Below are 27039 nucleotides of genomic sequence, written 5' to 3'. Positions count from 1 at the left end.
CTGACCATGGGTTGGCATTTGGAGAAAGTGCTGTGAGTGCCAGTCACCAAAGGTCTACTGTGTGAGAGACAAAACAAAAATGGCTGCCACATTGAAAAGGGCCTCAAGAGACAAGACCACAAAATAAATGTGGGTATGCCCTCCCCATCAAAAGGCACATATGCAAAAAAAAGGCACCCACACCAGCCACCAACACGTTCTCTCACAAAGGGCAGCTCACTGCACCGCTCCTCTGTTCAGAAGGGCAGGGAGGGCTGGGTGTCCAATCCTGGCATCCGATGAAATGTGTGCAAGCAGGAACTGAACAGGAAGAGCAGATGATCTCTTGTGCATTGTGGAATTTTGAGGGGATGTTTGCCGAGAACTTTCTCAGGCAGCCTAGGTGGTATGAGCAGGCATACTGGTGCTGGCGGTACTACGATGGAAACTCATTCAGCTCTCTCTTCTCTCCCAACCTTATACTATATATATTAAAGTCTCACATTGAATATAACTAAGCTATAAAAGGGTTTTCTGCAGGAATGACTGTAGTAGAAATAAATGTGGCTCTCGGGGCACCTACCACTGGCACCTTCAGTAGCTACATGGTATTAATCAGCAAAAATTAAATATATTTGTTAAGTAAATCCAGAAAGATGGATTTACCCACCCTGCCTTCCATGTCTTTTTTTAAAATCCAGGAAAGGTAACCTTAGGCTTAGAAGGCCCTTGAAATAAAACTGTTGCGGCCTCTTTGGGAAGCATAGGGGTTAGGGTTCTGAAATAGGTTGTAAAGTACACCTTTGCTAACAGTGTGGAGAAAATAAAAGGAAAATATATTCCTGGCTGGCAGAGTCAAGAATTTAGTTGTTTAAAAGCCCCGAGTCCAAGCCACAGAAGCAATCCCAAAGGGGTGGTTTTGGAAACCACCTTTGCCAATGCTCCCAAAGATGGTCTTAAAATCATGGTTTTGTGTGATTGGACCCATGGTGCTTCCAGTGTGGCAGCAACAGAGGATGAGGACCAGGGAGAAGAAAGGCTGTTTGAAGAGGAGCTTTGAGTTAAGAACCTACAGCCCCTGCTTATGCTTGGGCTTGGGCTTGCTCAGAGGAGTGTGCCTAGGATCTACCATCTGCCCCCAAAGGCACAACCCCCTCCCCACCTGTTAAGAACAACAAGGACAAGTACCCACCACATGAACTGGGATCTCCAATGAGGTTTGGCAAGACTGATGGGATTGATAAGAGTTAACCCCCGTTGTTTGACACAAAACTGGGTTTAATGAGAAAGCATCTCCTTGTGGGATTTTTGCCTCGAGTGCATCAAGAGGATGTGGTCTCAGTCTCTTCCTAAGAGCTGGCATTTTCAGCAGCCCAGAGTTTCTGTGTACTTGGGAGGATGGCAGTCCCATAGCATTCACCCTTCCCAGTCCTATAAGGAGCAGGAGGGGAAGGAGTTGGGATGACGCCAAAGTTCTCCTTTCACCTGGCACTGTTGCACCTGTCCCTACTAGCCAGCATTAGAAACACAGAAAGCTGCTTCATGTGGAAGTCAGAACATGGGCCCATCCAGCTCAGTCCTGTCTCCATGGAATAGCATGGCAACACCTCTAAGTTGCTGCCTTAGCCCCACACAGAGACACCAGGAATTGAACCTGGAACCTTTGGCATGCAAGGGTTTGCTGCAGTTGTCTAGAAAGTCTCTCTGCAGCTCTTTCCCTTGCCTTGCTGCTTGTCTAACAGGATGTCCCAACTCTGTCAAACAGGCAGGTCAGCCACACCAGCTGTGGTCCGGTGCTTGCTAAATGCCTCAGCCTGTGAAAAGATCAAAGCTTGGAATACTGAGCTACCAGGAGCTCTGCACAACCTATTGCTCTGTGAGCTGTCTGGGTGAGCAGCGTTGCCTTTCCCTTGGGGGTCTGGATCATGTGTAAATCCAGGTGCAAGGTGTCATCCTGATGTTAAATAATACCCCCCAGGAGCCACAAGATTTTAATTAAAAATAAACAGATAAACAAAACATGGTTACCAAATTAATGTAGTCATAAATAATATAAAATAAGACACCAGCTGTCTTTAGCATAGAAGCATTTGATCACGTGATCTAGAGGGTATTCAGAGGGTCTGTCTCTATCAGCTAGAGAGAGTGAGGGGGATCTATTAATCAAAAGAATTATGGGGAGAATAGTATCGCCACATAACAGAATATTCCATATATGACAACATTTGGGTTACCTTTCTAACACAAATGGTATACAGACATCCCAAGATGTGCTATGTGAAATTAAGAAGACTACCACATTACTTATTAAACAAAGTATCAACCTTATATGTACCTTGCAAAGCATATGTTAAGAAAATATATCCTTGTGGGAAGCCATTAACAGGCCATATTACAGCAATTCAAATTATGCTAAATGCAGAAAAAAATTTTAAAGTAGGGGTGGAAATGTCATTGTGGAAAAAAGACAAGCAGGGATCAACAATTTGAGAAACACTGGCATATGTTAATACAATTTTTTTTTACAAAGAAGCATTTTCATAAACATTCTCTATCAACTACCAAGTATTAAGCTTGCAGGTGCTAACAAGGTTGCTGTTCACTAGTTGTACTAAAACAAGGATTCTTAGCAATATAAAACTGCAACAAAGAAATGTATGGTGCTACAACAAAGCTTAAAATTATTTTACCTTGTTCCCCATTTTAAAGACTTCTTCCAAGTTGGTAATGTTTGTGTTTATCATAATGGAGTCTGTATCACCATAAATCACTTCCAGATTCATCTAGGGAGGGCATAAGGAAAGTAACATAAATTACACACCATGGTTTGGACACTGAAAACTGACGTGTCAGAAATCTAACATAACATCTTTGACAAGAGGAGCAGAAAGTAGCTGCCATATACCGTATTTTTCGCTCTATAACACGCACCTGACCATAACACGCACGTAGTTTTTAGAGGAGGAAAACAAGAAAAAAATATTCTAAACGAAACAGTGGATGTATGATTTTTGTGGTTCATGCTGTGGCCACAGACATGTGATCTGACGGTGAGTTTGGGGTAGCCCAATGCAAAAATCTTGAGGATCCATGTGGATCCATGCTTTGTAACCACGTTTTTGCACCATTGCGGCCCCATGAAACAGTGGGTGCGTGTGTTTTTTGGTGCAGGCTGTAGCCATGGATATGCTATGTGATCTGATGGTGAATTTGGGGTGACCTAGTGCAAAAATCCTGAGGATCCATGTGGATCCATGCTTTGTAACCACGTTTTTGCACCTTTGCGGCCCCATGAAACAGTGGGTGTGGGTGTTTTTTGGTGCAGGCTGTAGCCATGGATATGCTATGTGATCTGATGGTGAATTTGGGGTGACCTAGTGCAAAAATCCTGAGGATCCATGTGGATCCGTGCTTTGTAAACACGTTTTAAGTGGGGAGGGAAGGAAAAGAACTCAAGGGACAAGGAGCACGCGTGGGGGGGTGTGGAGAAGGATGCTGCTGATAATGCAGGAGAGGCTCCTCTCTGGCGTTGCTCCATTAGAACAAGCAGGCTCTGCGTCTCTCCCTCCTCCCCGGCAAGGAAACCATGATAGTAACCACTCTGAGAGAAATCAAGAAAAATTACGACCAACACTCTCCCCCAACAAGCGCAGTGAGGTCAAAACACACACACACACACACACAGAGAGAGAGAGAGAGAGAGAGAGAGAGAGAGAGAGAGAGAGAGAGAGAACTGGCCCTAAAGTTGCAGGGCGCTGGAAGTCACAGGCATTCTGAGGGAGTGAACGGGAAGCAAGAGAAGGAGAAGGAGCCCTCTCTCACACACACAGACACACAGAGTGTCAATTCTAAAGTCGGAGGGAGAGCGCAGGGAGAGTGAACGGGAAGCAGGAGGAGGAGAAGGAGCCCCCCCCCTCTCTCTCTCTCTCACACACACACACACACACACACAGAGTGTCAATTCTAAAGTCGGAGGGAGAGCGCAGGGAGAGTGAACGGGAAGCAGGAGGAGGAGAAGGAGCCCTCTCTCTCTCTCTCTCTCTCTCTCTCACACACACACACACACACACAGAGTGTCAATTCTAAAGTCGGAGGGAGAGCGCAGGGAGAGTGAAAGGGAAGCAGGAGGAGGAGAACGATAGCTCAAGCACACACACACAGCCCCTATAGTGGCTAATCCAACATCGGACAGCAAAAAACTGCAGGCAGGGACAGAGAGCACGGGGTTGTTTTAAAGAAGCCAACCCCGCTTTGCTTCTCTCCCTCCTCCCGGCTAGGCTGGCTGAAAAGCTTTGCAGCTACTTAGCAGCTCAGTGGGGAGGAGAGAGGTTGTTTTAAAGAGGACGGGGTAAAGCAGCCAAGCCCGCTCTGCTTCTCTCCCTCCTCCCCAGCTCAGCTCGCTGACAGGAGCCGCTTACACCCGCTTTGCTGTTTCAAAGCGAGCCACCGACAGCTCACAACTGCAGCAGATTCCCCCGCCATCTCTAGGCATTCGCTCCATAACACGCACAGACATTTCCCCTTACTTTCTAGGAGGAAAAATCTGCGTGTTATGGAGCGAAATTTACGGTATATGTACATGATTGCTACAGAAAGCATATATAGTTTATGGTACATGTGAAGCAACCCACTACAGAAAGACAAATAGTAAAACACAAACACACAACCCAGTGAGTACGGAGTATGCTGAGTGGATATAGAATTCTGATAAATGGTTGAGGGGAACCCCAAAACTGGGAGGGAAGAGTAGGAATGGAATGTCTAGAAATCTGAGCAGCAACATTTTATTGCAAGTCCTCCTTGTAGCCATTGTACTGACATTGGTTCTGTTCACACAAAATATTATTTGTCTTTCTACAGTGGGTTGCTTCACGTGTACCAAAAACCATGGTTCGTGGTACATGGAATGAGCCCTGTACTTGAGCGTTCCCTCCTTCCCATATACACTGTTTAATTAGCTAGCTCCTAATAGCACAGTCTGCTATTACATCTTAATGGGACAACTGGTTTGTATTTGCCATGTAGGATTCTTTGCAGGGCAGGCACAAGAGACTTGCGTCATTTTGTAAAGCCATTGCCCCTGGCCTGCATCCAATGCTGCGCGTGCAGAATTCTGCTTACACAATGAGACTTCCTCTTCTGCTCTTTGCCTAACAGGCTCTCAAAATCTGCTCTGGAGGGTCCTCCAACCCTCTGGACCAGATTTTGAGGATGTGCAAGAGGGGGAGGGGGAAATTTCACTGAGCAAGCAGAAGTCTGCTGAAACAGCAATGTTAAATACAACCCTGTTTTACACCTCATGCTAACACACTGCATGACAAAAGTGAAAAGGAGAACCCAAAGGTGCTTTCTACCTGCATAACTTCTGCAAATAGAATACGACTGCAGTACTGTTTGCACCAACTCATATGCAAGTGGTCACAGAACACCACAAGCTGTTATTTTATTTCTTCTCACAGATCCTTTGAGCCTACCCATAGAAAATAAAATATTGTATTCCTAGACTACAAGACAGAGAGGAAAGGGGTGGGGGTATCAGTCCCCCAAAAAAGGACATTAGAACACATAGTTACTGGCCTGTGACTAAACTCTAATTAGCACTGTTACTAATTTGTCCAAAATACTCAAACATAGGCTTCAAGCAGGGATTAGATCACATCTGCTTTCCCCCTTCCCACAAAAGGAGGGGGAGCTATAATCCACTAGGAAGGATAGCATTTGTAAACTAGACATCCCAAGAAGTGACTTCGATTATTTGGGCTACTATTTTCATAATTTTTTTTTTTAAAATAAGTCACTAGATATTCTATTTAAGGGTTGCTATATAATAATAATAAAAAATGTTACTACCTTCTGTACCAGCTCCTTAGTATGCATCAAAATCTGGAAGAAGGAGAAGAAAAGATTGATTCTGATGAGATCATATTACAAAATAGTATATTACCATATACCAGTCAGGGAGTAAGCTTTAGATCTCTGGATTTACAAAATAAGGCGATACAGCTACCAAATCAATGTTTGACCATGGTAATGCAACACTGTGTCCTGCTCACAACATTACAAAAAGCAAAGCATGAAAACAGAACTCGCTTAAAACAATGTAGCACAGATATATTTACTTTCTTCTTTCCTAGAGACGAACAGGGTGCAATACTACCCAACCTTGTCCCCCTAGAAGTCAGAATGTTTGGGTTGTGTGAAGCTTAGGCTAAAATTTATACTTCTAAAAGACAGCAAAATACCAACTAGTTTGTTATATGTACTATGCACACACATGCACACACACACACACACAAACATGTCTGTACATGGAGAATAGCTTATACTTTTAAGAAAAATATCAGTTATTAACTGACTATAATGAAATTATAACTTTTTTATCCCAAAAGCTGGCCAGGCAATTTGATATATTATTTTTTGGTTTTTTAATACAGTATTATTATTTCTAGTCCCCTGAATGTCATAGATTGGTAAATGGGAAGACATTTCTGATAGAGTTAGTCCTGTTAGCGAAACTAATGATTCATTATGGGGAATATTTTCAATTGTTCACAAGGGCAGCAGCAAATATAGGCAATTACAAGAGGGTCACAAGACAAGTAAAAGTTCATCTAGTGACAGGCGTAATATTAATATTACCTATTCCAATAGAAAATCACTTTTAAGTGCCAACAGTTAGGGAATAGGTTATGAAGGCTTGCTAAATTCATTAATAAATCAGTTGGCAGTTATCATATTTCACAGAAACACCTGCATATTTATCTTCTCATTACCAATTGGATGATGGAATTTTTTTCAAGCACATTTCAAAAATCTGCCAACTTCAAGTGTAAAAAAAATAAACTTTGTGGTTAATTTTTCCCTTAACAAAGTACAGCTGTTGAGAATAATTGTTCAAGATCTTACCCCGTAATGTCAACTGCAGCAGAACAAAGAGTATTTAATTAGCAAATCTATCCAGTAATTCAACACCTATTATATAAAATGCCTTTGTGATTTTATTCAGGATAATTTGCTAAGAGGGTTATTACTGACATTCAGATGAAATTCAAAAGTCCTACGCAAGTAGAGTCATAATAGCAGTAATGATCCCCCCAATCAGGAGATCCTGTGTCACACAAGGCTCTTTTGCAAGGCAGCAGCTGATTTCCTGACTTCTTAATTCCCGGGCTCAGCCCAGTGAGAGCCCTTCATGCCAATATTTCAGTCAGCAATACATGTTTAATGGGAATCTATTAAAATACCTAGAACAAAAGTGACTTTTTGTTAAGAATGACAGCACTACGATCATATCAATCATTAGCAGTTTTTAGAACTGTGGAATGAAATGGGAGTTTTATGATGAGATTGGGCAAAAGAAAGCGAGAGAATCAAAAAATTGCTCCTTATTGTTTTCTATGATGAACTATTTTGTATTTCACTTGAATTCACCTGTTCCTCGCTGCAACATAATTCACAGAACAAGCTGCTTTTTGCTCCATCGTGGCTCATTCTTCTCTAATCCATGCAGTTTAAAAGATACATTGTAGCCGCTACATCATAAATTGTAGTTATTAGATTTTACCATGGCCCTTCATCTAAAAATGGCAACACATCCCTGAATGTGCCTGAATTCTGGACTCAAGTTTCATTGCAAGTTTTTAGTTCCTAATTCTTTTTCCTGTTCCTGATGCAGCATGGGAAATAATCTATACTATATAAAATCAACAAAATCAACTTTTAAAAATTTATTTTTGAAATGTAATAAATACTAAAAGTTTCTTTGAAATGTACTAGGTTAATATTAAATAACGTGGATAAAAGCATGTTAGCTCATACTTGTATTTAAGCACTAGTCTGGAAGCCATAAGCGATCAAGAATTCTATACAGGTGAGTGTGCAGGCTGATGAAGAATGGATGAAGTGCTCTACCCTTCCTCTGATACTCTAGGTATGATGTTATTACGGTCAATTGGTATTAACATCCAGCAAAGGCCTGAGAGAATAAGTAAGTTTTAGCAGATACCAAATTGTCATCAATGATGTGTCTGCCTTAATTCAGAGGGAAGGCAATTCCAAACAGTAGGTGTCTTTACCAAGAATGTTCTCCCTCTTGTTGCCACCAAATAGTTTTCTACAGGTTGCAGCACAAGCTCATCAACTTGTTTTAGAGATTTACAAGTCAAACCTAAAACTTCAAACCAATTCATCCTGCCCCTTTCTGTCACTATTTGCAATTAAGCAAAAAGGTAGGACCCCAGTGTCAATCCCCATGGATAAAGTTTAGGTACTGTCATGAATCATTCACCAGCTAACCACCAACAACAATGCTACTCAGAACTTAAATTATTTAACTTGGTGGTGGCGTTGTTAGGTACCTATTTAAGTCTCCCAAAGCCAAGTCAAAATACCCAATGTGTATGGATTCAGAAGAAACAAACATTCTAAACCAGGATTGGCCTGGAGGTCTACTCTATGCCATTCCTCCCTTTTACCTGGTGACAAAGATCCTCAAGAAGGCAGGAGAATGGTATTGGTTCCTAGAGCAGAGCTACTCACAACATCCATGGAAAAATATCGCTCACCATCAAGTCATGTACCAGGGACCAATTTTTAACCAGCAGCTGCACATCTGGCCAAAAAGCTGGTTTTGGTCTTGACTAACACTGTCACTAGGCAGGGACGGCTAATCTGTAGCTCTCCTGATGTTACTGGATTACAGCTGCCACCATCTGTCTATTGCCAATGCTGGCTGGGGTTGATGACAGTTGTATCATCATCATCATAATCACCATTATTCACAGGATAATATCAGAATATAAAACCACCAAATACAGAAGTTGTAGTTCAATAACAAATGGAGGGCCACTCTTCCTCTAAGGTTTTGCCGAATATCTTAACCCAGGAAAAGACATGCCCAGAAACCAATACTGAATCTTGGATCAGCCTCCCAGTGTCAGAGCAAGATATTCTAGAGTTTTGTACAATATCCAGCAACAATGTTGTTGAGAGTATTTAGCCCATCTTTGGCTGGCCCAGAGGTAGGTAGCTCTAGCAAATAAACACATTTATATGACAGAAAACCTTAGTGTAGGTAAAGAGGCCCTGAAGCCTTTTTGGGGTGGGCTGCTTCCACATGCTTATCACAAGCACCCTTAAGCCTTCACCTCCAGCAGGTATTATTGTCATGAAAAAAAGATTCCCACAGGTAAGTGCACCAGAAATGTATTGAATTCGTGGTGGTCTTTTGTAGGGAAGAGAACTTGATTGTACAATGAATTGACACTGGCATGAGCGGACTGGTCCATTCTGACCCCTTTGGCAGAGAAGATGCGGTCATTGCTCCTTTCTGAGAACGGGGGGTAAACTGTGAGGTGGACACAACTTTAGCCAAGGGCTGTGAGAAAAAGCTCTATAGGGAAGAGCTTGTTCAATGAAGTCTCTGGTTGTTCTGCCTCTTCCCCTGGAGACGCCCCCTTTCTCCCTTAAGGGTACCAAGTGAAACCAGCAATTTACCAGAAAAGGTTTCTGTAACTGGGCTAGCCCATGCAGGTATGGAAGGGAAAGTAGAGGAGAGAGACAGAGTGCGAGAAAGAGCACAAAATAGCACAAGCAAAACCTGCTTCGCTCTTAGTGGCAGGAAGGTAAGGACCTCTCAGCAAGCTGTCTCTGCCTCCTTAATGCATGGAAGAGGGAAGCCCAAAGGATGGAGAATGTCCCACAGTCTCTAACAGATAACGGTCATCCCAGTACCTTGTGACTAACAGGCAAAGCCAGGCTTTAACCAAAATATATAAAGCTGTTGGAGAAGGTTCATAGTATTTTAAAATGAAATACATGTGGGGTGGAATCCAATTGTTGCTTTGAAAATCTGAGTCCCTGAATTAAATTAGAAAACGCACTGCTGTAACCAAAATTAATTTTGATAGCATTTATCAACTTACTCCAGGAGTTATGGCTAAGGATGAACTCTTTAGAAGCTATTGAAAAAGTAACTATAGTAGGAAGCTGTTAGTCTCTGATCTTGCTTAGGTCACCACTAATAACCAGTAATTTAGGACTCCATGTGAAATATACATACATTTCAATATTTATCTTGCACCAGATTCATTTATTCAGGTAAAAAACCCTCACTCACTTGGTTCCTTTATATGTATTGTATATTACCCTGAGAAGTGGAATAATTTATTCACTTCTTAATTGCTAAAAGTCAGAATATACTGAAGATTAGCAAAACAAACAATGTTTAATCTTTGAACTTTACACTACAGGAAGCCATTCTGAATACTGGCTTGTCATAGGGAAATCGGATTAAAATTGTTCAGTTTTCCTACTCTTTCAATCCACCTACTCTGAACAGAAAGATACTGCTCTACAGGAATAGATTTTATTTCCTTTAATGGAAAAACCTTAATTACAAATCCAACTAAAACATACTTCCTCCATAAATCCATTACTGCAAGAGACACGCTGGGGATTTTTAAAAAATCCTTAATTTGTCATTTAGACCTACTGTTATCTCATTTGTACAGAATTCCAAATACTTTAGCATAAAAGCGGCTTTCCAAAACATTAATAATGTTTATGAATCCCTCAGTTCTTATCTACAATTTGGCAGGACGGTTATACGTCTTGTATTCAAAACAGATTTCTTTCTTTTTTTTAATTCGGAGGTCTAATAAACAGATTTCAAAACAAGTATTACAAGTTTTTACATTTCAGAACATTGTTCAACCACTTCCTAACTCTTTTATGGATTTTACATTACTAAAAGGTAAGATCATGGAAAGGTATGTGTCACAGAAAACTCTTTGAAACTTTCTACTGAAATTAACTATTTCATTTAAACAGAACAATGTAAATAAGGATGTTGTGGTGTGATGGTGTGATAAAGGATGTGGTGCTATTCATTTACTGTCGAAGTTAGTCTATATGGAATGAAATCTTAAAGTGAAAATCCAGTCAAAAGAGCCCACATCTAACTTCAGATATTCTTATCTTAAAGGCAACAAGTTATACAGCTGAAGATTAGGACAGAAGCATTTTCCTGTGAAATATTGACCATGTAACTTCTAATAGTACATTTTAAAAAGTTATAATCCATGCTACACAGGTTAGAAAAACAGCTGCAGTCAAGTTAATAGGTCTTGAATAATTTCTATGTACAGGCAATTGGTAGTATTTTATCCCATTATTATCAGAAGCGTGGATAAAATTATTATTTATTGCCTATATAACACATTGAAGGTTCTCAGGCAATACACAAACAATTCATTAAAATATAACACAGCAGTGCCACATAAAAACCATGAAAGCATAATAAAACAGCAATTCAGCAGCAGAAGACGCCAACTCTTAAAAGTCAGCCATGTCCATAGGCCTGAAGGAAGAAATACATCCCTACTTGAAGTCTAAAAGCAGGTCATATGGGGGAGATGCCTCACACGTGCCAACACATAAATATAAAAAGTAGCAGTGTGAAGCATTTGTCTCTGATCCCAGGATGATAGTCTGTCCCCACTTAAGGCTGTAGAAATGATGATGATGCAATGGAAAACTGGCCCCATCTAGTGAAGCCTTCACCAGATGAGGTGGAAAGAGACACTCACTTGAAGTAGCATAATAAAAGGCCATTTAGGACTTCAAAAAGGTTAAGAACCAGCATTTAAAACTGAGCTTGGAAAGTAATTAGCAACCTTTAAAACTGGTGGTGCATTCTTGGCGGCTGATACCAACAACAACAAAAATCCATACTTAGCTCAAATAAGGTCCCCCCTCCTCACTAGAGCAGATATAGCATGTACAAAATTGAAACTCATCACCTGACTGATTTGCACAGCTAATTAAAATGTGGTCAAACTCTGCTTCAACCGATTAAGTATCTTTTCAGTAACAATTAAGAAAGAATGATTTTTTTTCATTAACAAGAACAAGCACATAGCAGGCGTCAATGGAATCTTATAGCAATAGGGTTTATAAATCCAAACCATTAGGTTAATGGCTAAATAGTTTCCCTCTCTCTCCACAGCCTTTAATACACTGTTAATGAAACTTGGTACTTCTGACTATGGGTTCAATAGGGGTTTCCCCCCTCAGTTTTGACCACGAGTTTAGTATAAAATGAGCTCTGCTTCTGATTATGTTTCTCTTAGCAGATTAGTGAACTAGACTTTTGAGACCCTTTTAAAGTACTACAATTACTTTATTTTTAAAAACAAACATGGGTGATTACACACAAATTGCAAAATGACTATTTGAACTTGAAACACAACAGAAAAGCAACAATCTAGATTGAAGGGTGGTAGTATTGCAGTTTACTGTTAGAACTTTACTAAACATCTTTGCCAAGTCTGAGTTACTTAATAAATTCAACGCAGCAGAAATCATAAAGCGATAAATTAGTGAATTTCTCCTCCTCCCCCCAACTTCTTTTGGCTATTGGTGTCACATTCTTTTCTCAAACATTTGTCCACACAATACAGTAGCCAACAAACCTGATATAGGGCTGTTAAAGTCAGACAGCAAGGCACCACACAATGACCTTTAGAAAGAATGATACTAACAGGTGGCGGGTGCTTAATAATTGTATTATGCTTTAACAATGAGGGCAGCACACTATCTTCTTATCTGCACCAGGTACCTTCATACACATCACCCCAAAAGGAAGAAAGCAAAGCTACGAATAGCCTAATTGCCACACCCATCAAATTTATACTTCATGCATTCCTCCACTTCAAAAACTCATAGCTTTAAGTGCTGTCAGTTAATCTGAAACAGGGAAGTTATTTAACGCAAGAAAAGGACTAAATGTATATCCGAAACATATTATTAAAATCCTGAATGGAGGGAGGGAATCCCAAAAATCCCAAGTGATTGAATTAATTGCCCTTACTAATTAGATTTCCTACATCAGGCAGCTCAAGTTACAGTTTTCATTAACCTTTAACCCTGAAGCAAGTCAGTGTTTTGACAGCTGAAGAGCAGTGCAATCTTTTCCTCTCAAGCAGGCTTTGACCGTGACAGAGGAATTTTTTTTGGGGGGGAGGTGTCACACCCAGACAAAAGTAGCCACTCAAGCAGCACATGATTGCTTTTTCCACAGACAATCCTGACTGGTTGCAAAATGGCAGACACCACCACTGTCCCTAGTCACCACCATCTCAGCTGTAGAGAGACCTATGCAAAAGGGAATTTCTGGTCTGAGCGACATGCCATTAGTATATAAGCACCCACTGCAAAGGGCCAAGCAGCAGATCAGTTTCCTGTCAGCTGCAGAAAGTGCTGACACTTAAGCTGTTTAAAGGCTTCTCATTCTTGATTTGACAAACAAAAAGGCAGGTTCAAGGACACACTGGCTTGTGAACTAGGCTACCATGTATGGTGTGTGTGTGGCCATACAGTCACCTCAGTTCAAGGCACCAATAAATGAAATTATCCGGAGAAGATATGCTCAGATCAAAATCCAATTTCAGTCTTGTAGCAAACAAAGAACAAGCACAAGAAAGTCCTCAAAATGTTCATAATTTCTGTTCTTTGTTTTGTTTACACAGCCAGGTACCTGATCAAAGGAATTACACCATTAAACAGTACCAACAGAACCCATATGAGGGTAAGATTCCTCTTGAATAGCTGGTAGGCCGTTTGACAGATAAGTGTTAAGCGCAGAAGGAAGTGTACTGACCATGACACCAGCGTCAGTTTAACGCCAATCACTTGAACTCAAGCGATAGAAGCTACATAACGGGGGAGGGAATGAGAATGCAACTGTCTCAGGGTTCAAGGGAGCAAAAAACTGTCACCTCCCTCCCACTCCCCAATTGCCTGCTTCATTGTCCATCTGGCCTTGCCACTGCCACCACACCACTTCTTACACACCCACCTCGCAAGGCTCTCCACCAGACACTGCATGGCCTCCTGCCTCACTCTAGGAAAGGCCAAGGGGTTCCTGTCTCAAAGTGAGGCATTCTGGGTAATGTAGTCAGGGAAGTGCTGTACCCCACAAATGATCAGAGTTCTAGCTCATGAGGACAGCTTGGGCAAGTTGACAGGCTCTCCCACACCAGACATGCCCTCAGTGTAAAAACAGCATTGAAAGGGGCCAGAGTAAGGTTAACTTACGTGGTCCGGCTCTCCTCCGTCATACAATCCTGTGCACACTTATTAATCTGTGTCATTTGACACACTATAGCTATGAAGAAGAAGATGATGATTTATATCCCACCCTTCCTTCCAAAGAAGCCAAGGGTGACAAACACACACACAAATGATGAAACAATTAAAACATCAAAAAACAAACAAACATATTTTAGGACGACACCAGCTTCACATGAGATTATGCCACTGGAGAAGAGTCATCCATTGGAAAAGATGAATGAATAATTTAAGTGGAAAACTTCAGCATCCACATTTGATCCTTGTTTCAAGAGAGAGAGAGAATTAGTGAAGGGGTGAACCTGAAGGGGGAAAAAGTTTTCAGCACACAAGTTAAATTAGCACAACCCAGAAGCCACCTATTCTGCATATTCAAGTGTACAATTTACAGTTCTACAATGGTCTGCCTGTTGTTCAAGCATCTTACTTTGAATTCTTAAGACGGGGAAATGACTGTGGCAACAATTTCTGCAACTGAATCCATTCAATGTGTGTTCATGCTGAGAACTCTTATTTTTACTTGGATCCAACACAAGTGAATTTTCTTTTTCTGCAATCCATGCATCATATGCAGGTGTGAAGGGCACTCCCCAGCCAAATGTACACGGAAGAGTTAATTCTTCATTGTCAAGCTGACACTTACCATTATTTCTACATTTCCGAGTGCCCATGCACACCGGTCTAGCATCTAGGCAGCTATGCCCAGTTCTGAGCTCTATGGAGCAGTTGCAGCAACAAGAGGCCACTCTCCCTCCACCAGGTATGTACCTCCCCCTGATGGGATGCATGCAGAAACTATGCTTGCATGGAAGCTTCCTCTGCTCTTCACTCTTCAATCTCCTTCTGGTTCTGGGAGATAGTGGGGCAGGAGAGGGTGGGAGGCCCTTCACTTGCCAAATCTGCATCTTCCTCTGATCCCACCAGCTCGGACGTTTCCCCTGCCTCTGACTGGTCTCCTGGCTAGCACAGGTCCCCATAAACCACTGGCCCTCTTTGCCAAGTCAGACTCTAGCCCTGCTTCTCCCAATGCACAATTGTCAGCATCCTGCCAGTCCCTGACAGCAGGTGAATACAAAATCTTATTTAAACCAAGAGGGTGGGCGGAATGCCACAATGCTAAAGTGTATTCTCCAGAATACACACACCCTTTTCAATTTATCTGAAATGGCCTTGAATACTAGATTGACTGGTAATACTTTTATAGGTTTCTAGTGCCATTCTAAACAAGCGATCAAAAGCAAAAAGTAAATTCACAAGGTGCTGTATCCTCATAGCTTGATAATTAATTATTTCATCTAGTGATAAAGCACAAAGACCCTCTTCTGCAGATTGCAGGAGGCAAGCAGGACCATATTGGCGGAGGCAATCCTTAACATATTGTGCTCTTCAACGTTGAACTGCACATTTTGAATTGGAAGCCAATGAACTTGGTACAAAAGCAGAAGTACATGACTCAGCCCTCTGTCTCCTCATCCTCAGGGAAAGAGTTCAGGAAGTTAGAAAATATATCTGACTGGGAGGAGAATGTAGCCTATGAGTCAGCCGTTGACAGGCATGCCCTCTCAGAAGCTGTAGCATCACAGGAGTCTGTGATGCCAGCACCTCTCTGGCTTCAAGAGGTTGCATTACTGTCATTAGACTCAAAGGACTCCAGCTGAGAGGCCATAACAGAACCATGGCCTCCCCTGCACCACTGGACTCCACAGCTCTGAAAACGGGCTGGCCCCTTTAAGAGTAGAGGCTTCCCTCATCATCAGGAGTGAGGAAAGGAAGGCTCGGGCTGGGTTTGTTCATTGTTGGAGCACCGAACAGTTCCAAGTGGCACGTAGCCTTCCCAAACGCCACTTGGAACTATTCAGCATAGCTTGTTTGCCTTTCGGACTTTACTTCTGCTTTGTCTGAACTTGCCTCATTGGAACCTGAGCTTTGTTCGACCATTGAGTGCTTCCTGGATCTGGAACTAGTTCTAGTGGAATGTGATTCGTTGGCCCTGGACTCTGTGCCCAGCCGAGGACCCTAGTTCAGCTAGAGCCCCATCCCCAAGCTGGCACCATTGCCTGAGACAGAACCAATCTGGGAGAGAGCCAAGTTCAAATCCCTCATTCAGCCATGAAGCTTATTAGTTGACCTTGGACTAGCCATGTTTTCTCAGCTAGACCTGCAGATGAAAACTGAATTTGATATTTGGAAGCAGCAGGTGAAGGCTCAAATCATGCTGCCTCTTTGGTCCATCACTCTAACCTGAAGACCTTCTTGCTTTCATATCGGTAAACACACAGAGATAAATGAAAGTTTGCTTCGTTTCATACCAACTGTAGTTAAAACTAGCATGAAGTGTCGTTTTTTACACCATTATATAAACTCACTCAAGGAACAAGCTGTTAGAATTTCAGCTTGTTCACTCTGCTTCTCGCTACATGCAACTATTACTAACTCTGAAACACTCGTCACAACAAAGCAACTAATGATAAAAAATGAAAAGGGAAAATAACCAGAGAAGGATTAACACCCTAGCTCAAAATTCAAATAAAGAAAACTTCTGCTTTTTATCACTCAAAAGTTCTGAATAAAATTCACTTAGTACTTGCAGATCACTTTAAAACGAGTTTTGAAGATGCTTTCACATGCTCTAAAGACCGACATGAAAAGTGATACTATTCAACAGAGGACGCTTATTGTGGCTACAAAGAAATACAATACTCATAGCAGAATTCCTCAGATGCCTCCTACAAAAACACATTAACAAGACTAATGGGTCACATCCCTCTTTGTCAAGCTATACATGAAACTGCAACAACATCAATAAGCCTCAAATAAAATATATAAATGCATATAATGCTTGCATACATTTTCTTTGCAATACATGAAATGAGGGGCCACTACCTAGATCTTTATAATGATAGTATTCATTTAATTTTAATGGTAACTTTATTAGGCAGGCTCGCTTCTCATCCTAAGTCACGGCTGACAGCTTCTGTGAATGACTAGATTGCTCCCTCTTCACTTCTCCAATAGCGTGAAACTTCTCCACTAGTGTAAACAACAAACCCCAGTCCTTAGCTTAAGATCATGGTTTGTTTGGAGTAAAAGAAACCATTCTCTCTGGTTAAGAACAAATGCTCAGTGAAGGATTGTGGCTCATTTCCTTCTAGGAGAGCAGTGAAAGAGCCATTAACCATGACTTACAACAATGTGTGAACAAGGCCACCGAACAAGTAGAATGAGCATTTGCAGAGTTCTGTTTGTGAATTCCACCATGCTCCCTTATTTTTCCATTTTCATGTCTCTCATTTCTATTCATTCTTTTATTTATATTTTATACATTTATTTACATTTTATGCATTCTTTATTCACACTTAATTTAGAACGATTTGCCAAACGTCATATCTATTGTGTGAACGTCATAGCCAAGTGGTGATCTGGGCTTTTCACATCCTGTCCCAACATTCTAGCCATTCTATCACAACCGATCTTAAAGTAACTGGAAATGAGAGAGCACCGTGGTAAACTTTGATCTAGGCCATTTATTCAATAGCATGGAAGAAATGACTTTCATGCCAACAACTGGTGTATAACATAGAGATATGTGCACAAAGACATGCTAAGGTTACTTTGATCATTTCAACATTCCAGGACCAGTATGTCATTGTTACACTGCAGCCATCAACATTGCTGTCATTCCCGAGCAAAGAATTTATTAGCATACTAAACTTCTGTTCCCCATGTGCAGATTTTCCTCTTGAACTGTGGTGACAGGCAAAATGCTTGAAATAAACTTACTTACTTTATCAAACCTTTATTAGGCATTATGGAAATAAAACCTTAAAAGAGAAAATAACATATAAAAGCCTTGAAATATATATAAAAAGGCAGCAGTTTGCTAAGTACAGTGGTGCCTCGCAAGACGAAATTAATTCGTTCCGCAAGTCTCTTCGTCTTGCGAGTTTTTCGTCTTGCGATTCACGGTTTTCCATAGGAATGCATTGAAAATCAATTAATGCGTTCCTATGGAAAAAGCCTTCCCCCGACCTCTTCTGGCGGGCGGCATTTTAAAATCGCCCGGGACAGCGGAGGACTTCTCCGCTGTCCGGGGCGATTTAAAAGCCCCTGGGAAGGCAGGCAGGGGGGACAAAGGCTTTCCCGCCCGGCCGCCCGGCTTCGGGACATCGTTCCGATGCCGGGCGGCTGGGGGAGGCTTTCCTGCCCCACCGCCCGGGATCGGGACGATGCCCCGATGCCGGGCGGCTGGGGGAGGCGTTCCTGCCCCACCGCCCGGCATCGGGACGATGCCCCGATGCCGGGCGGCTGGGGGAGGCTTTCCTGCCCCACCGCCCGGCATCGGGACGATGCCCCGAAGCCGGGCGGGGGGGGGAGGCTTTCCCGCCCGGCCGCCCGGCTTCGGGACATCGTTCCGATGCCGGGCGGCTGGGGGAGGCATTCCTGCCCCACCGCCCGGCATCGGGACGATGCCCCGATGCCGGGCGGGGGGGGGGAGGCTTTCCCGCCCGGCCGCCCGGCTTCGGGACATCGTTCCGATGCCGGGCGGCTGGGGGAGGCTTTCCTGCCCCACCGCCCGGCATCGGGACGATGCCCCGAAGCCGGGCGGCTGGGGGAGGCGTTCCTGCCCCACCGCCCGGCATCGGGACGATGCCCCGAAGCCGGGCGGCTGGGGGAGGCGTTCCTGCCCCACCGCCCGGCATCGGGACGATGCCCCGAAGCCGGGCGGGGGGGGAGGCTTTCCCGCCCGGCCGCCCGGCTTCGGGACATCGTTCCGATGCCGGGCGGCTGGGGGAGGCGTTCCTGCCCCACCGCCCGGCATCGGGACGATGCCCCGAAGCCGGGCGGCTGGGGGAGGCGTTCCTGCCCCACCGCCCGGCATCGGGACGATGCCCCGAAGCCGGGCGGGGGGGGAGGCTTTCCCGCCCGGCCGCCCGGCTTCGGGACATCGTTCCGATGCCGGGCGGCTGGGGGAGGCGTTCCTGCCCCACCGCCCGGCATCGGGACGATGCCCCGAAGCCGGGCGGGGGGGGAGGCGTTCCTGCCCCACCGCCCGGGATCGGGACGATGCCCCGATGCCGGGCGGCTGGGGGAGGCGTTCCTGCCCCACCGCCCGGCATCGGGATGATGCCCCGAAGCCGGGCGGGGGGGAGGCTTCAAAAGCCGTCCGGGGGCTTTTAAATCGCCCCGGACAGTCCCGGGGCGATTTAAAAGCCCCCGGTTAGGCAGGCAGGGGGGGCAAAAGTCTTTGCCCCCCCTGCCTGCCTTCAAAAGCCGTCCGGGATAGCGGGAAGCGCTTCCCTGCTATCCCGGACCGCTTTTAAAATGCTGGCGGTGGGGAGCAAAGCCTTTCGCCCCCGCCGGCCTTCCTGGACCTCTTCTGAAGTCCGGAGGGGGGGGAAGGCTTTGCTCCCCACCGCCAGCATTTAAAAAAAGGTCCCCGAGATTTCCCTATGGGCTTTCGTCTTGCGATGCAAGCCCATAGGGAAAATCGTCTAGCGAAGCGTCGCAAAAACCGAAAAACCCTTTCGTCTTGCGGGTTTTTCGTCTTGCGAGGCATTCGTCTAGCGGGGCACCACTGTACATATATATATATACATATAGAGTCAGTGGTTTTCCTTGTTAACCTGCTCCTTGGAGGACTGCTGCCAAAAACTCGGCTACCCCCGCCGTTACCCTTTGGTCAACGTCGGATAGGTAGAATCCCACACATTCACCTTGCTGCGGTTCCAGACCACCCAAAAGAGGGGACAGCACGCGTTGACGGAGCGTACTGTACAATGGGCAATGAAGGAGAATATGCTCTACAGTGTCCGGGACATTCATAGAGCATCTGCAGAGTCTCTTGTTTCTAGGAATGTTTTGATATCTTCCCCTGACAAATGCTGAGGGAAAAACATTCAAGCGGGCCAGCATAAAAGCCCTACGTTGGGCTGGGATTATTAGTTTAGTGACGTAATTGGCTCTGCTATCTAAGATATTTAATTCATAGAATATGGGGGAGCAAATTTTGTTTACAGCTGCCATAATATTTTGTCTCTCGACATCCTTTAGTCTAGTTAGGATATTATGGGAAATATATTGCTCATTAGAATTGTACAGGGACTCCAGCTCGACACCTAAAGATTCAATCTTTTTTTCGAGGTGCTGATACCATCTTGATTTATAGGAGTCTTTGAGCAAATCAGCGAGCAGACTTGATGGAGGGCAGCGGAAGTGGCAGCGTAACCAATACTTTATTGAGGTGGACCATGCCCAATATTCCATTGTGTGTATGCCTATTTCTGCACACATTGTTTCATATTTGATCATAGCTGGGAGTCCAAGAATACGTCTCAGAAAGCTAGAGTGAATCTTTTTTAAATCATTGTTATATGCTTGGACCCATAGCGGGATTCCATAGAATATCTGGGATTGCACTTTTGTTTGAAATATCTGATTTGCCGCAGGAATAAATTGATTACCTTTCTGATAATGAAAACGGGCAACTGCTGATGAGATGCACTTTGCCTGTTTTATGGCATTTGTGCGATGGGTTGCCCACCCTAAATTGCTCTGGAATAAGATTCCCAGATACCTATAGATTTTCACTTGTTGGATTTCTTGCCCTCTTATTTTCCATTTCTCTAATTTCCAACCATTCGAGAAGACCAAAATTTTTGTCTTCTCATAGTTTATAGAGAGTTTGTTACATTCGCAATAGAGGATCAGTGAAGATATAAGACGTTTTAGACCCAAGCTCGTTAAGGATAGTAGGACAGCATCGTCTGCGTATAGTAAGAGAGGAACTGGTTTCTGATTAAGTTTAGGGGCATGTGATTCTATTTTCTGAAGGTAATCTGGCAAGTCTGATAAAAATAAATTAAATAGAAAGGGGGCAAGAATGCACCCTTGTTTTACCCCTTTCGAGATTGGGATGTCTGATGAAAGGTGACCTTTGATGTTAAGTTTGACTTGACAGGTATTGGAAGAGTGTAGATTTTGGATTAGGATCAATAGGCGCTGATCAATTTTTAATTCTGCGAGTTTCCTCCACAACTTTGGGCGGTCAATTGAGTCGAATGCACCACGAAAGTCTACAAAAGCAGCGTATATCTTAGATTGCCTTTGGGATCTGTATTTTTCAACCAGATGCATAAGAATAAGACAGTGGTCTAGTGTAGAGCAACCTTTGGAGAAACCTATTTGTTCTTTCCCTGGTAAATTTAGATTTTTCATCCAGGTAAGGAGTTTAGATAAGAGGTGCTTAGCGTAGATTTTCCCTATCACTGATAGAAGGCTTATCGGTCTATAATTCCTTGGTTCTTTTGGGTCGCCATTTTTAAAGATTGGAATAATTATTGATCTTAGCCATATCTCAGGTATGATCCCATATTTATCTATAAGCGTAAACAGTTGGGCTAAGGGTTCTGCCCACCAATCTATATAGGTCTTAAATAATTCTATTGGTAGACCGTCTGGCCCAGGAGATTTCCCCGATTTGAAATTTTTTACTATCTCTCTAATTTCCTCTTCCTCTACCCTTGGCCACTCCTGGAGTTTAATAATTTTATTTTTAGTGGTTTCATTTCCTTTAAGTTCACTATGTAGATTGTTAAATACAGATGTAAAGTATTGGGACCATTTGGATTCTGCAATTGGTGGTAGAGTTAGTTGATTTTCGGCTTTCAATCCTCCATACACTAAGTTCCAGAACGCTTTGTTGTTTTTACTCTGAATTGAGTCAAGTAATTGTAGCCATTTTTGGGTTGCGTATTTCTGTTTCTTTTCGGCCAGAATGTAATGATATTTGCTTGAAATAAACACAAAGACTGCAATGTTACATTCATTTAGGTTGCACAGGTGTGAAGTCATAGGATGTATGTGCAAAATATGAACAACCATCAAAAGGCCCATGGCTTTCTGCAGAACTGAAAAATTGTTAACCTAGGAGCAACACAAACTACTACACTGGCCATAAGCATGTAATAGTCTACATAAAGCCTCAGGGGAATGAATGAATATTGGGATGCAATAGCTAAAACTTGTTGTAGCTTGTTCATAAAAATCAGTTTGGTTTTAGCCAATATACTTTTCTTAAAAATCACTGCCTCGTCCTCATGTTGTAAGTGCACTACATTCCCCCCTGAAGGGTTTAGAAATTAGTGCTGCAGTTAACACTGGAGTAGCTAGTCACAATAAAAATTCAGCGACCAGACACTGCTCTGTGCTACAGGAAGAGACTTGGAATTCAAGTGGAATTTCTCTGCTCCATCACAAACATGAAATTGTATACCAGAAGACATAATTTAGTGCTGCAAGTTCATGAAACTTGTAACCTTTAAGTACACATAAAACCAGTACAGATAAGATGCCATTCCAACAGCATTATACCATTTGTTTTACACGCTTCATCCACGGCTCAACTCCATCACCACAACTGTTGTTAAAAATAATAATTGTAATTAATTGTGTTGTGTAGTGCTGGGCATTTGAGTCCCATCGGGACTAGGAACTTGTTCAACAATTATTGCCCACTGCGAACAGAACCAGGAGCTGGCAGAATTCCCAGCTTCAGGCTCTTAGCAGCTGCTGCTTCTACTCTTGGTTGTTTCCCTTTATTCTGCCTGTGCCCTCTTCACCCCATAAAATTCCCACAGCCAGAATGAATTGCTTTAAGCAGCCAAGAGGTACTGTATCATCTACTGCTCTCCATGGTCTCCTTACTACATATGCTACCGAACAGGTAGCAGCAAACACACCTCTAAGGTAGTGTACAAGGCAACTGTTACCACAGTAGTGAGAAACCAACAGTAACCGTAGCAGGAGAGAAAGAGCCAATGTTTGCCAGCCGCTGGCAAAGACCATTTTCCCAGTAAGACAACAAACTGAAGTGAAAATCTGCAGTCCCTTCAACCATCATAAAACATGGACATGGACATGGTGATCTGTCCTTTTACAAAATCTGTACAAGCTCTTACAGTGGTACCTCAGGTTAAGTACTTAATTCGTTTCGGAGGTCTGTTCTTAACCTGAAACTGTTCTTAACCTGCAGAACCACTTTAGCTAACGGGGCCTTCTACTGCCGCTGCATCGCCAGAGCCTGATTTCTGTCCTATCCTGAAGCAAAGTTCTTAACCTGAAGCACTATTTCTGGGTTAGCGGAGTGTGTAACCTGAAGCGTATAACCTGAAGCGTATGTAACCCGAGGTACCACTGTATATGAATCTGTTGAACATAATGCTGGATCACAGAAAATCTTAGTAGTAGATTCCAGGAATTTGAAATTTTTTCTAGTCCTTCTTTACATAAACATTTTTTTAAAGAGATGGTACAGAAAATGTAACTCTGTTCCTCTTGCTCCTCACCCATCCATTCCAAACAAAAGAAGGCATGTGTGTGTGTGCTGTTGTTTGCTTCTAGCTGAAATGCTTTATCAAAAACATTAGCTCTGAAGAAATAATGAGTAATTGAAGAATTCACACATTAAAAGCCTAATCTCCAAACAAGAACCCCTGCAGCCAAATGGCAGGCCTCACTAGAAGTGAAATATTCCCAAACTGTATGCCATTGGGTCAGAAGCATCACATCATATGACATAAATAAATGAAATACAAAGCACAGAGCCATTACATCAAGTTCTATGAACTACAGACTATTAATAAACTATTAGTACCAACTGTTCTCAATATATATGTGTGTGAGAGAGAGAGAAACGACAGAACAGATGGACACAAAATATAGGACTTCACTTAGCAGAGAAAAGGCCAGGGACAAATACCGAGTTAGTACTGATACTTGATAAATGTGATAATCTACTATCATGCATACCTTACATGCTCCCCCAGTAAATGAAGCTGCCTGTCTTGGCAAAGAGTCATTTCCTCATTATGAAGATGGGACAATGGAGCACTGCAAGTTCATTTCACAAACAATAATGCCAACTGTCTTCTTCCAGGACCTAGGAAAATACTCTGGGCTTGGACAACAAATGCTTAAAAAAAAGAAGACGACGACACTGGTGGCCATGACAAAATGACTGTTGTGCTTTAATTTAAAGCTTAGATCAATTTTTTAAAATTCTATATTGTGGACACTGGTTTGAAGAAAAAGAGCTGAACAGTGAAAAAATGGAAATAAGTGTAAGGAGGTGTAAGATTAGAACATATTACCAGAGCAAATAAATTTCTAGAACAATAAAAAGACAATGCTCACAGCTAGGGGGAAAAGTCAATAAAGTTACTCTGATGCTTTTAGAGGGACATCATTTTTAGCCCAGTCTTGTTGCATCATATAAAGGAGAAATAGAGAAACATTTTTTTTCCTTTGAAGGATCATTGACCCTGAGCCACAGGCCTTGTCCTTCTATCTGGGTTACAACTACCCCCTCCCCTCCAGGCCCACACCCCAGTAAGAATGAGGTTCCATGGTCATTTTGGTCCTCTACCCATCCCCTGCTCCTGCCCACATGATTCTGAGCAGCCTGCCTGCCTGCTTTACTTCTTCTGGGCTCATGAACCTCTCTGTGAGACCTACGGAGTCAGCTACAGCAGGAGAGCAAAGCAGAAAAGTGCTGGCTGAGGGAAATAGACCCCATCCATCATTTTGGTTTACCTACCTTCTTGCCTGCCTGGTTAACCTGGTAGCCGGTATTGTGGGAGGGGGGAAGCAGCCTGGGGAGGAAAAGGGCTCCCCAACCCAATAGCAAAGCATTTTTGTTGCAATCTCATAATGACTTACAATTACATAATTAGAATTACTTGCTTCCAGGTAATACAGTAAAGATTACTGGGCTGTTAAAATGCTGAATGTAAGGGTTTGTACCCAAATTCCCCCTGAACAGAGTTGCACTCAAGAAATGCTCCCACTGGTGCAAGCGGGGTGGCATTAGCCAATATCCCATTCCCACAGCAGCCATCTAATTGCCCTCAAAATCTGCTCCAGAGGATTGGGGGACACTGCAGCACAATGGAGAAGGATGCTGGGGAGAGTGCAGGAATCAGGGAAAAAATGCTTCCATCTCTACTTACAGTGGGAGCCTCTGCTGAACCAGAGTCTGTATGTTTGCAGGATAGCAGGTCTGTATCCAACCCAGTGTATGGAAATGAATGCTATGCCCATCCGTATTAAAGACCTTTCTCCTCTGATACAATGTATGCCAACATATGGATACTCATACATTAATAGTACAGTCGTACCTTGAAAGTTGAACGGAATCTGTTCCGGAAGTCCGTTTGACTTCCAAAATGTTCGGAAACCCCAGTGTGGCTTCTGATTGGCCGCAGGAAGCTCCTACAGTCAATCGGAAGCCACAGAAGACCCGTCGGACGTTCGTCTTCCAAAAATAGTTCGCAAACCGAAACAGTCACTTGCAACATTTGACTTGCAAGGTGTTCAGGATCCGAAGCACGACTGTACTATGAAGTGGAAACTTGGTTCTTGGTCCTTATAGTCAGATACCGTATTGGGTGTATCACACATTAAAAAAAAAACCATGCAAGGAAAGTAGTAATGAAAAGATGGAGTTGATTAGACCAGATAACAAATTATTGCAGTCTTCCTAGAAGTGAGTTGTATTTAAGTAACTAAAGCAGTTTTTAAAATTATTGCTCTGTCATCCTGACTCAGTGCCAGCAGTAGCTGCTTCACAAGACCTGTCAACACTGTTATTCAAAAGGGGCTTTTAGTGTAGCTTTAAAAAACAACAACAATGAGAATTGAAACAGAATATTTACAAGCGTTCTTCACCCTGATCTGTTTTTCTTCCTAGCTTAAAGGAAAAAAATATTTCGGATTTTAACAAACAAAAAGTGACTTTGCAACTTAACTATAAAACAATACTTTAAACAGTAGAAGAGAAACAAAAGCCCACCCCCCCAAAAAAAATTTGCCACCCCCCAGCTTCTGTCATGGATGCAGAGAAGTGGTGGGAGACACCAGCTGGGGAAGCCCCAAGGAAAGAAGGCTCAGGATCAGGAGATTGGTGGTAGGACGATGGTGAATGGTCAGAGGGAAAAGAAACAGGTGGTGGTGTCGGACATGGTGGATGTCGGAAGAGGTAACAGGTTGGGTGAACAGGAAGAGGCTGTGGCAGAGGGCTGTTCAGACTCTGAGGCAGAAGCAGAGGCTGGAGCGGAGTGGGGTCAGGAGAGAGAGAAGGCGGCTGCTGAAGAAGCCAGGAGTCTCCCTCTTGTACTGCAACCAACTCCCCTTCCACCTGTTCTCCTAGAACACACAGATAAACGAAGAGGGCAGAGCATTTGCGACTGCTTGGGAAAGACCCTGGAGAGGAGGAGACTTAGGAAGCGGTGGGGAGGTGGGGACTTTCAGTCCTCACAATTGCCTTGTTGGAGCAAGACCTACTGGGAAGAGTTGCTGGGATCACTAGGTCTGCACTGTTTTGGTCTCACTGACACCTTGGTTGTTGTTTTTTATTGCTGACCTACGCTTGACTCCAGCTCCTTACAAATACCTACCAAATGAAAATCATAAGCTGCCTTCTGCTACTGTTTTTCCTACAGAGATCAGGGGATCCATGGACAGGTTATCTCTGCCTACTTCAAAGCTTGAAGTGGATGCACTAGGATGCTAGATATGTACAAATGAGGTTCAGAAGATGGGAATTTGTGGTGGCCACTATAATTTGTTACATAAGGTAAGGTTAAAAAGATGGAAAGAACAAATCCTGCAAGCAGCAGTGTAATGAATCGAAGAAACAAGATTCCGTTACCAGGAGTCAATCATTCTTGGCTTATCCCAAAACTCGCTGGCTGGTGCTCAATTTACATGACACTAAATAATCCATAATGACTGTTTGTAGCAACTATAACAAAATTCAATGTCTATTCAAGCTAAAAGAAATCATGCCACAACAGTGAACAACATTCAACTCAGAAGCTTCATGCTGTATCTATTTCCTAAACATATTTTCCTTAAGTGTGCTAACAGAACAAA

The 27039-nt window shown here is 43.1% G+C and overlaps 1 protein-coding gene across 1 annotated transcript in view; it reads right to left on the bottom strand.

Annotated features, from left to right (window-relative positions):
• The window catches only part of POLA1 (DNA polymerase alpha 1, catalytic subunit), a 179730-nt gene that overhangs the window by 108241 nt on the left and 44450 nt on the right, over positions 1-27039 (bottom strand). Inside the window, exons 27-28 of the mRNA XM_081909016.1 lie at positions 5830-5862; positions 2670-2762 (exon numbers count right to left, since the gene is read on the bottom strand). Of these exons, the coding sequence (XP_081765142.1) occupies positions 2670-2762; positions 5830-5862 (126 nt within the window). The remainder of the gene's footprint in view (positions 1-2669; positions 2763-5829; positions 5863-27039) is intronic.

Source organism: Podarcis melisellensis (assembly GCF_964234715.1).
Source record: "Podarcis melisellensis genome assembly, chromosome: 4".
Classification (NCBI taxonomy): Eukaryota; Metazoa; Chordata; class Lepidosauria; order Squamata; family Lacertidae; genus Podarcis; species Podarcis melisellensis.
This window is presented reverse-complemented; position numbering and strand designations above follow the sequence as displayed.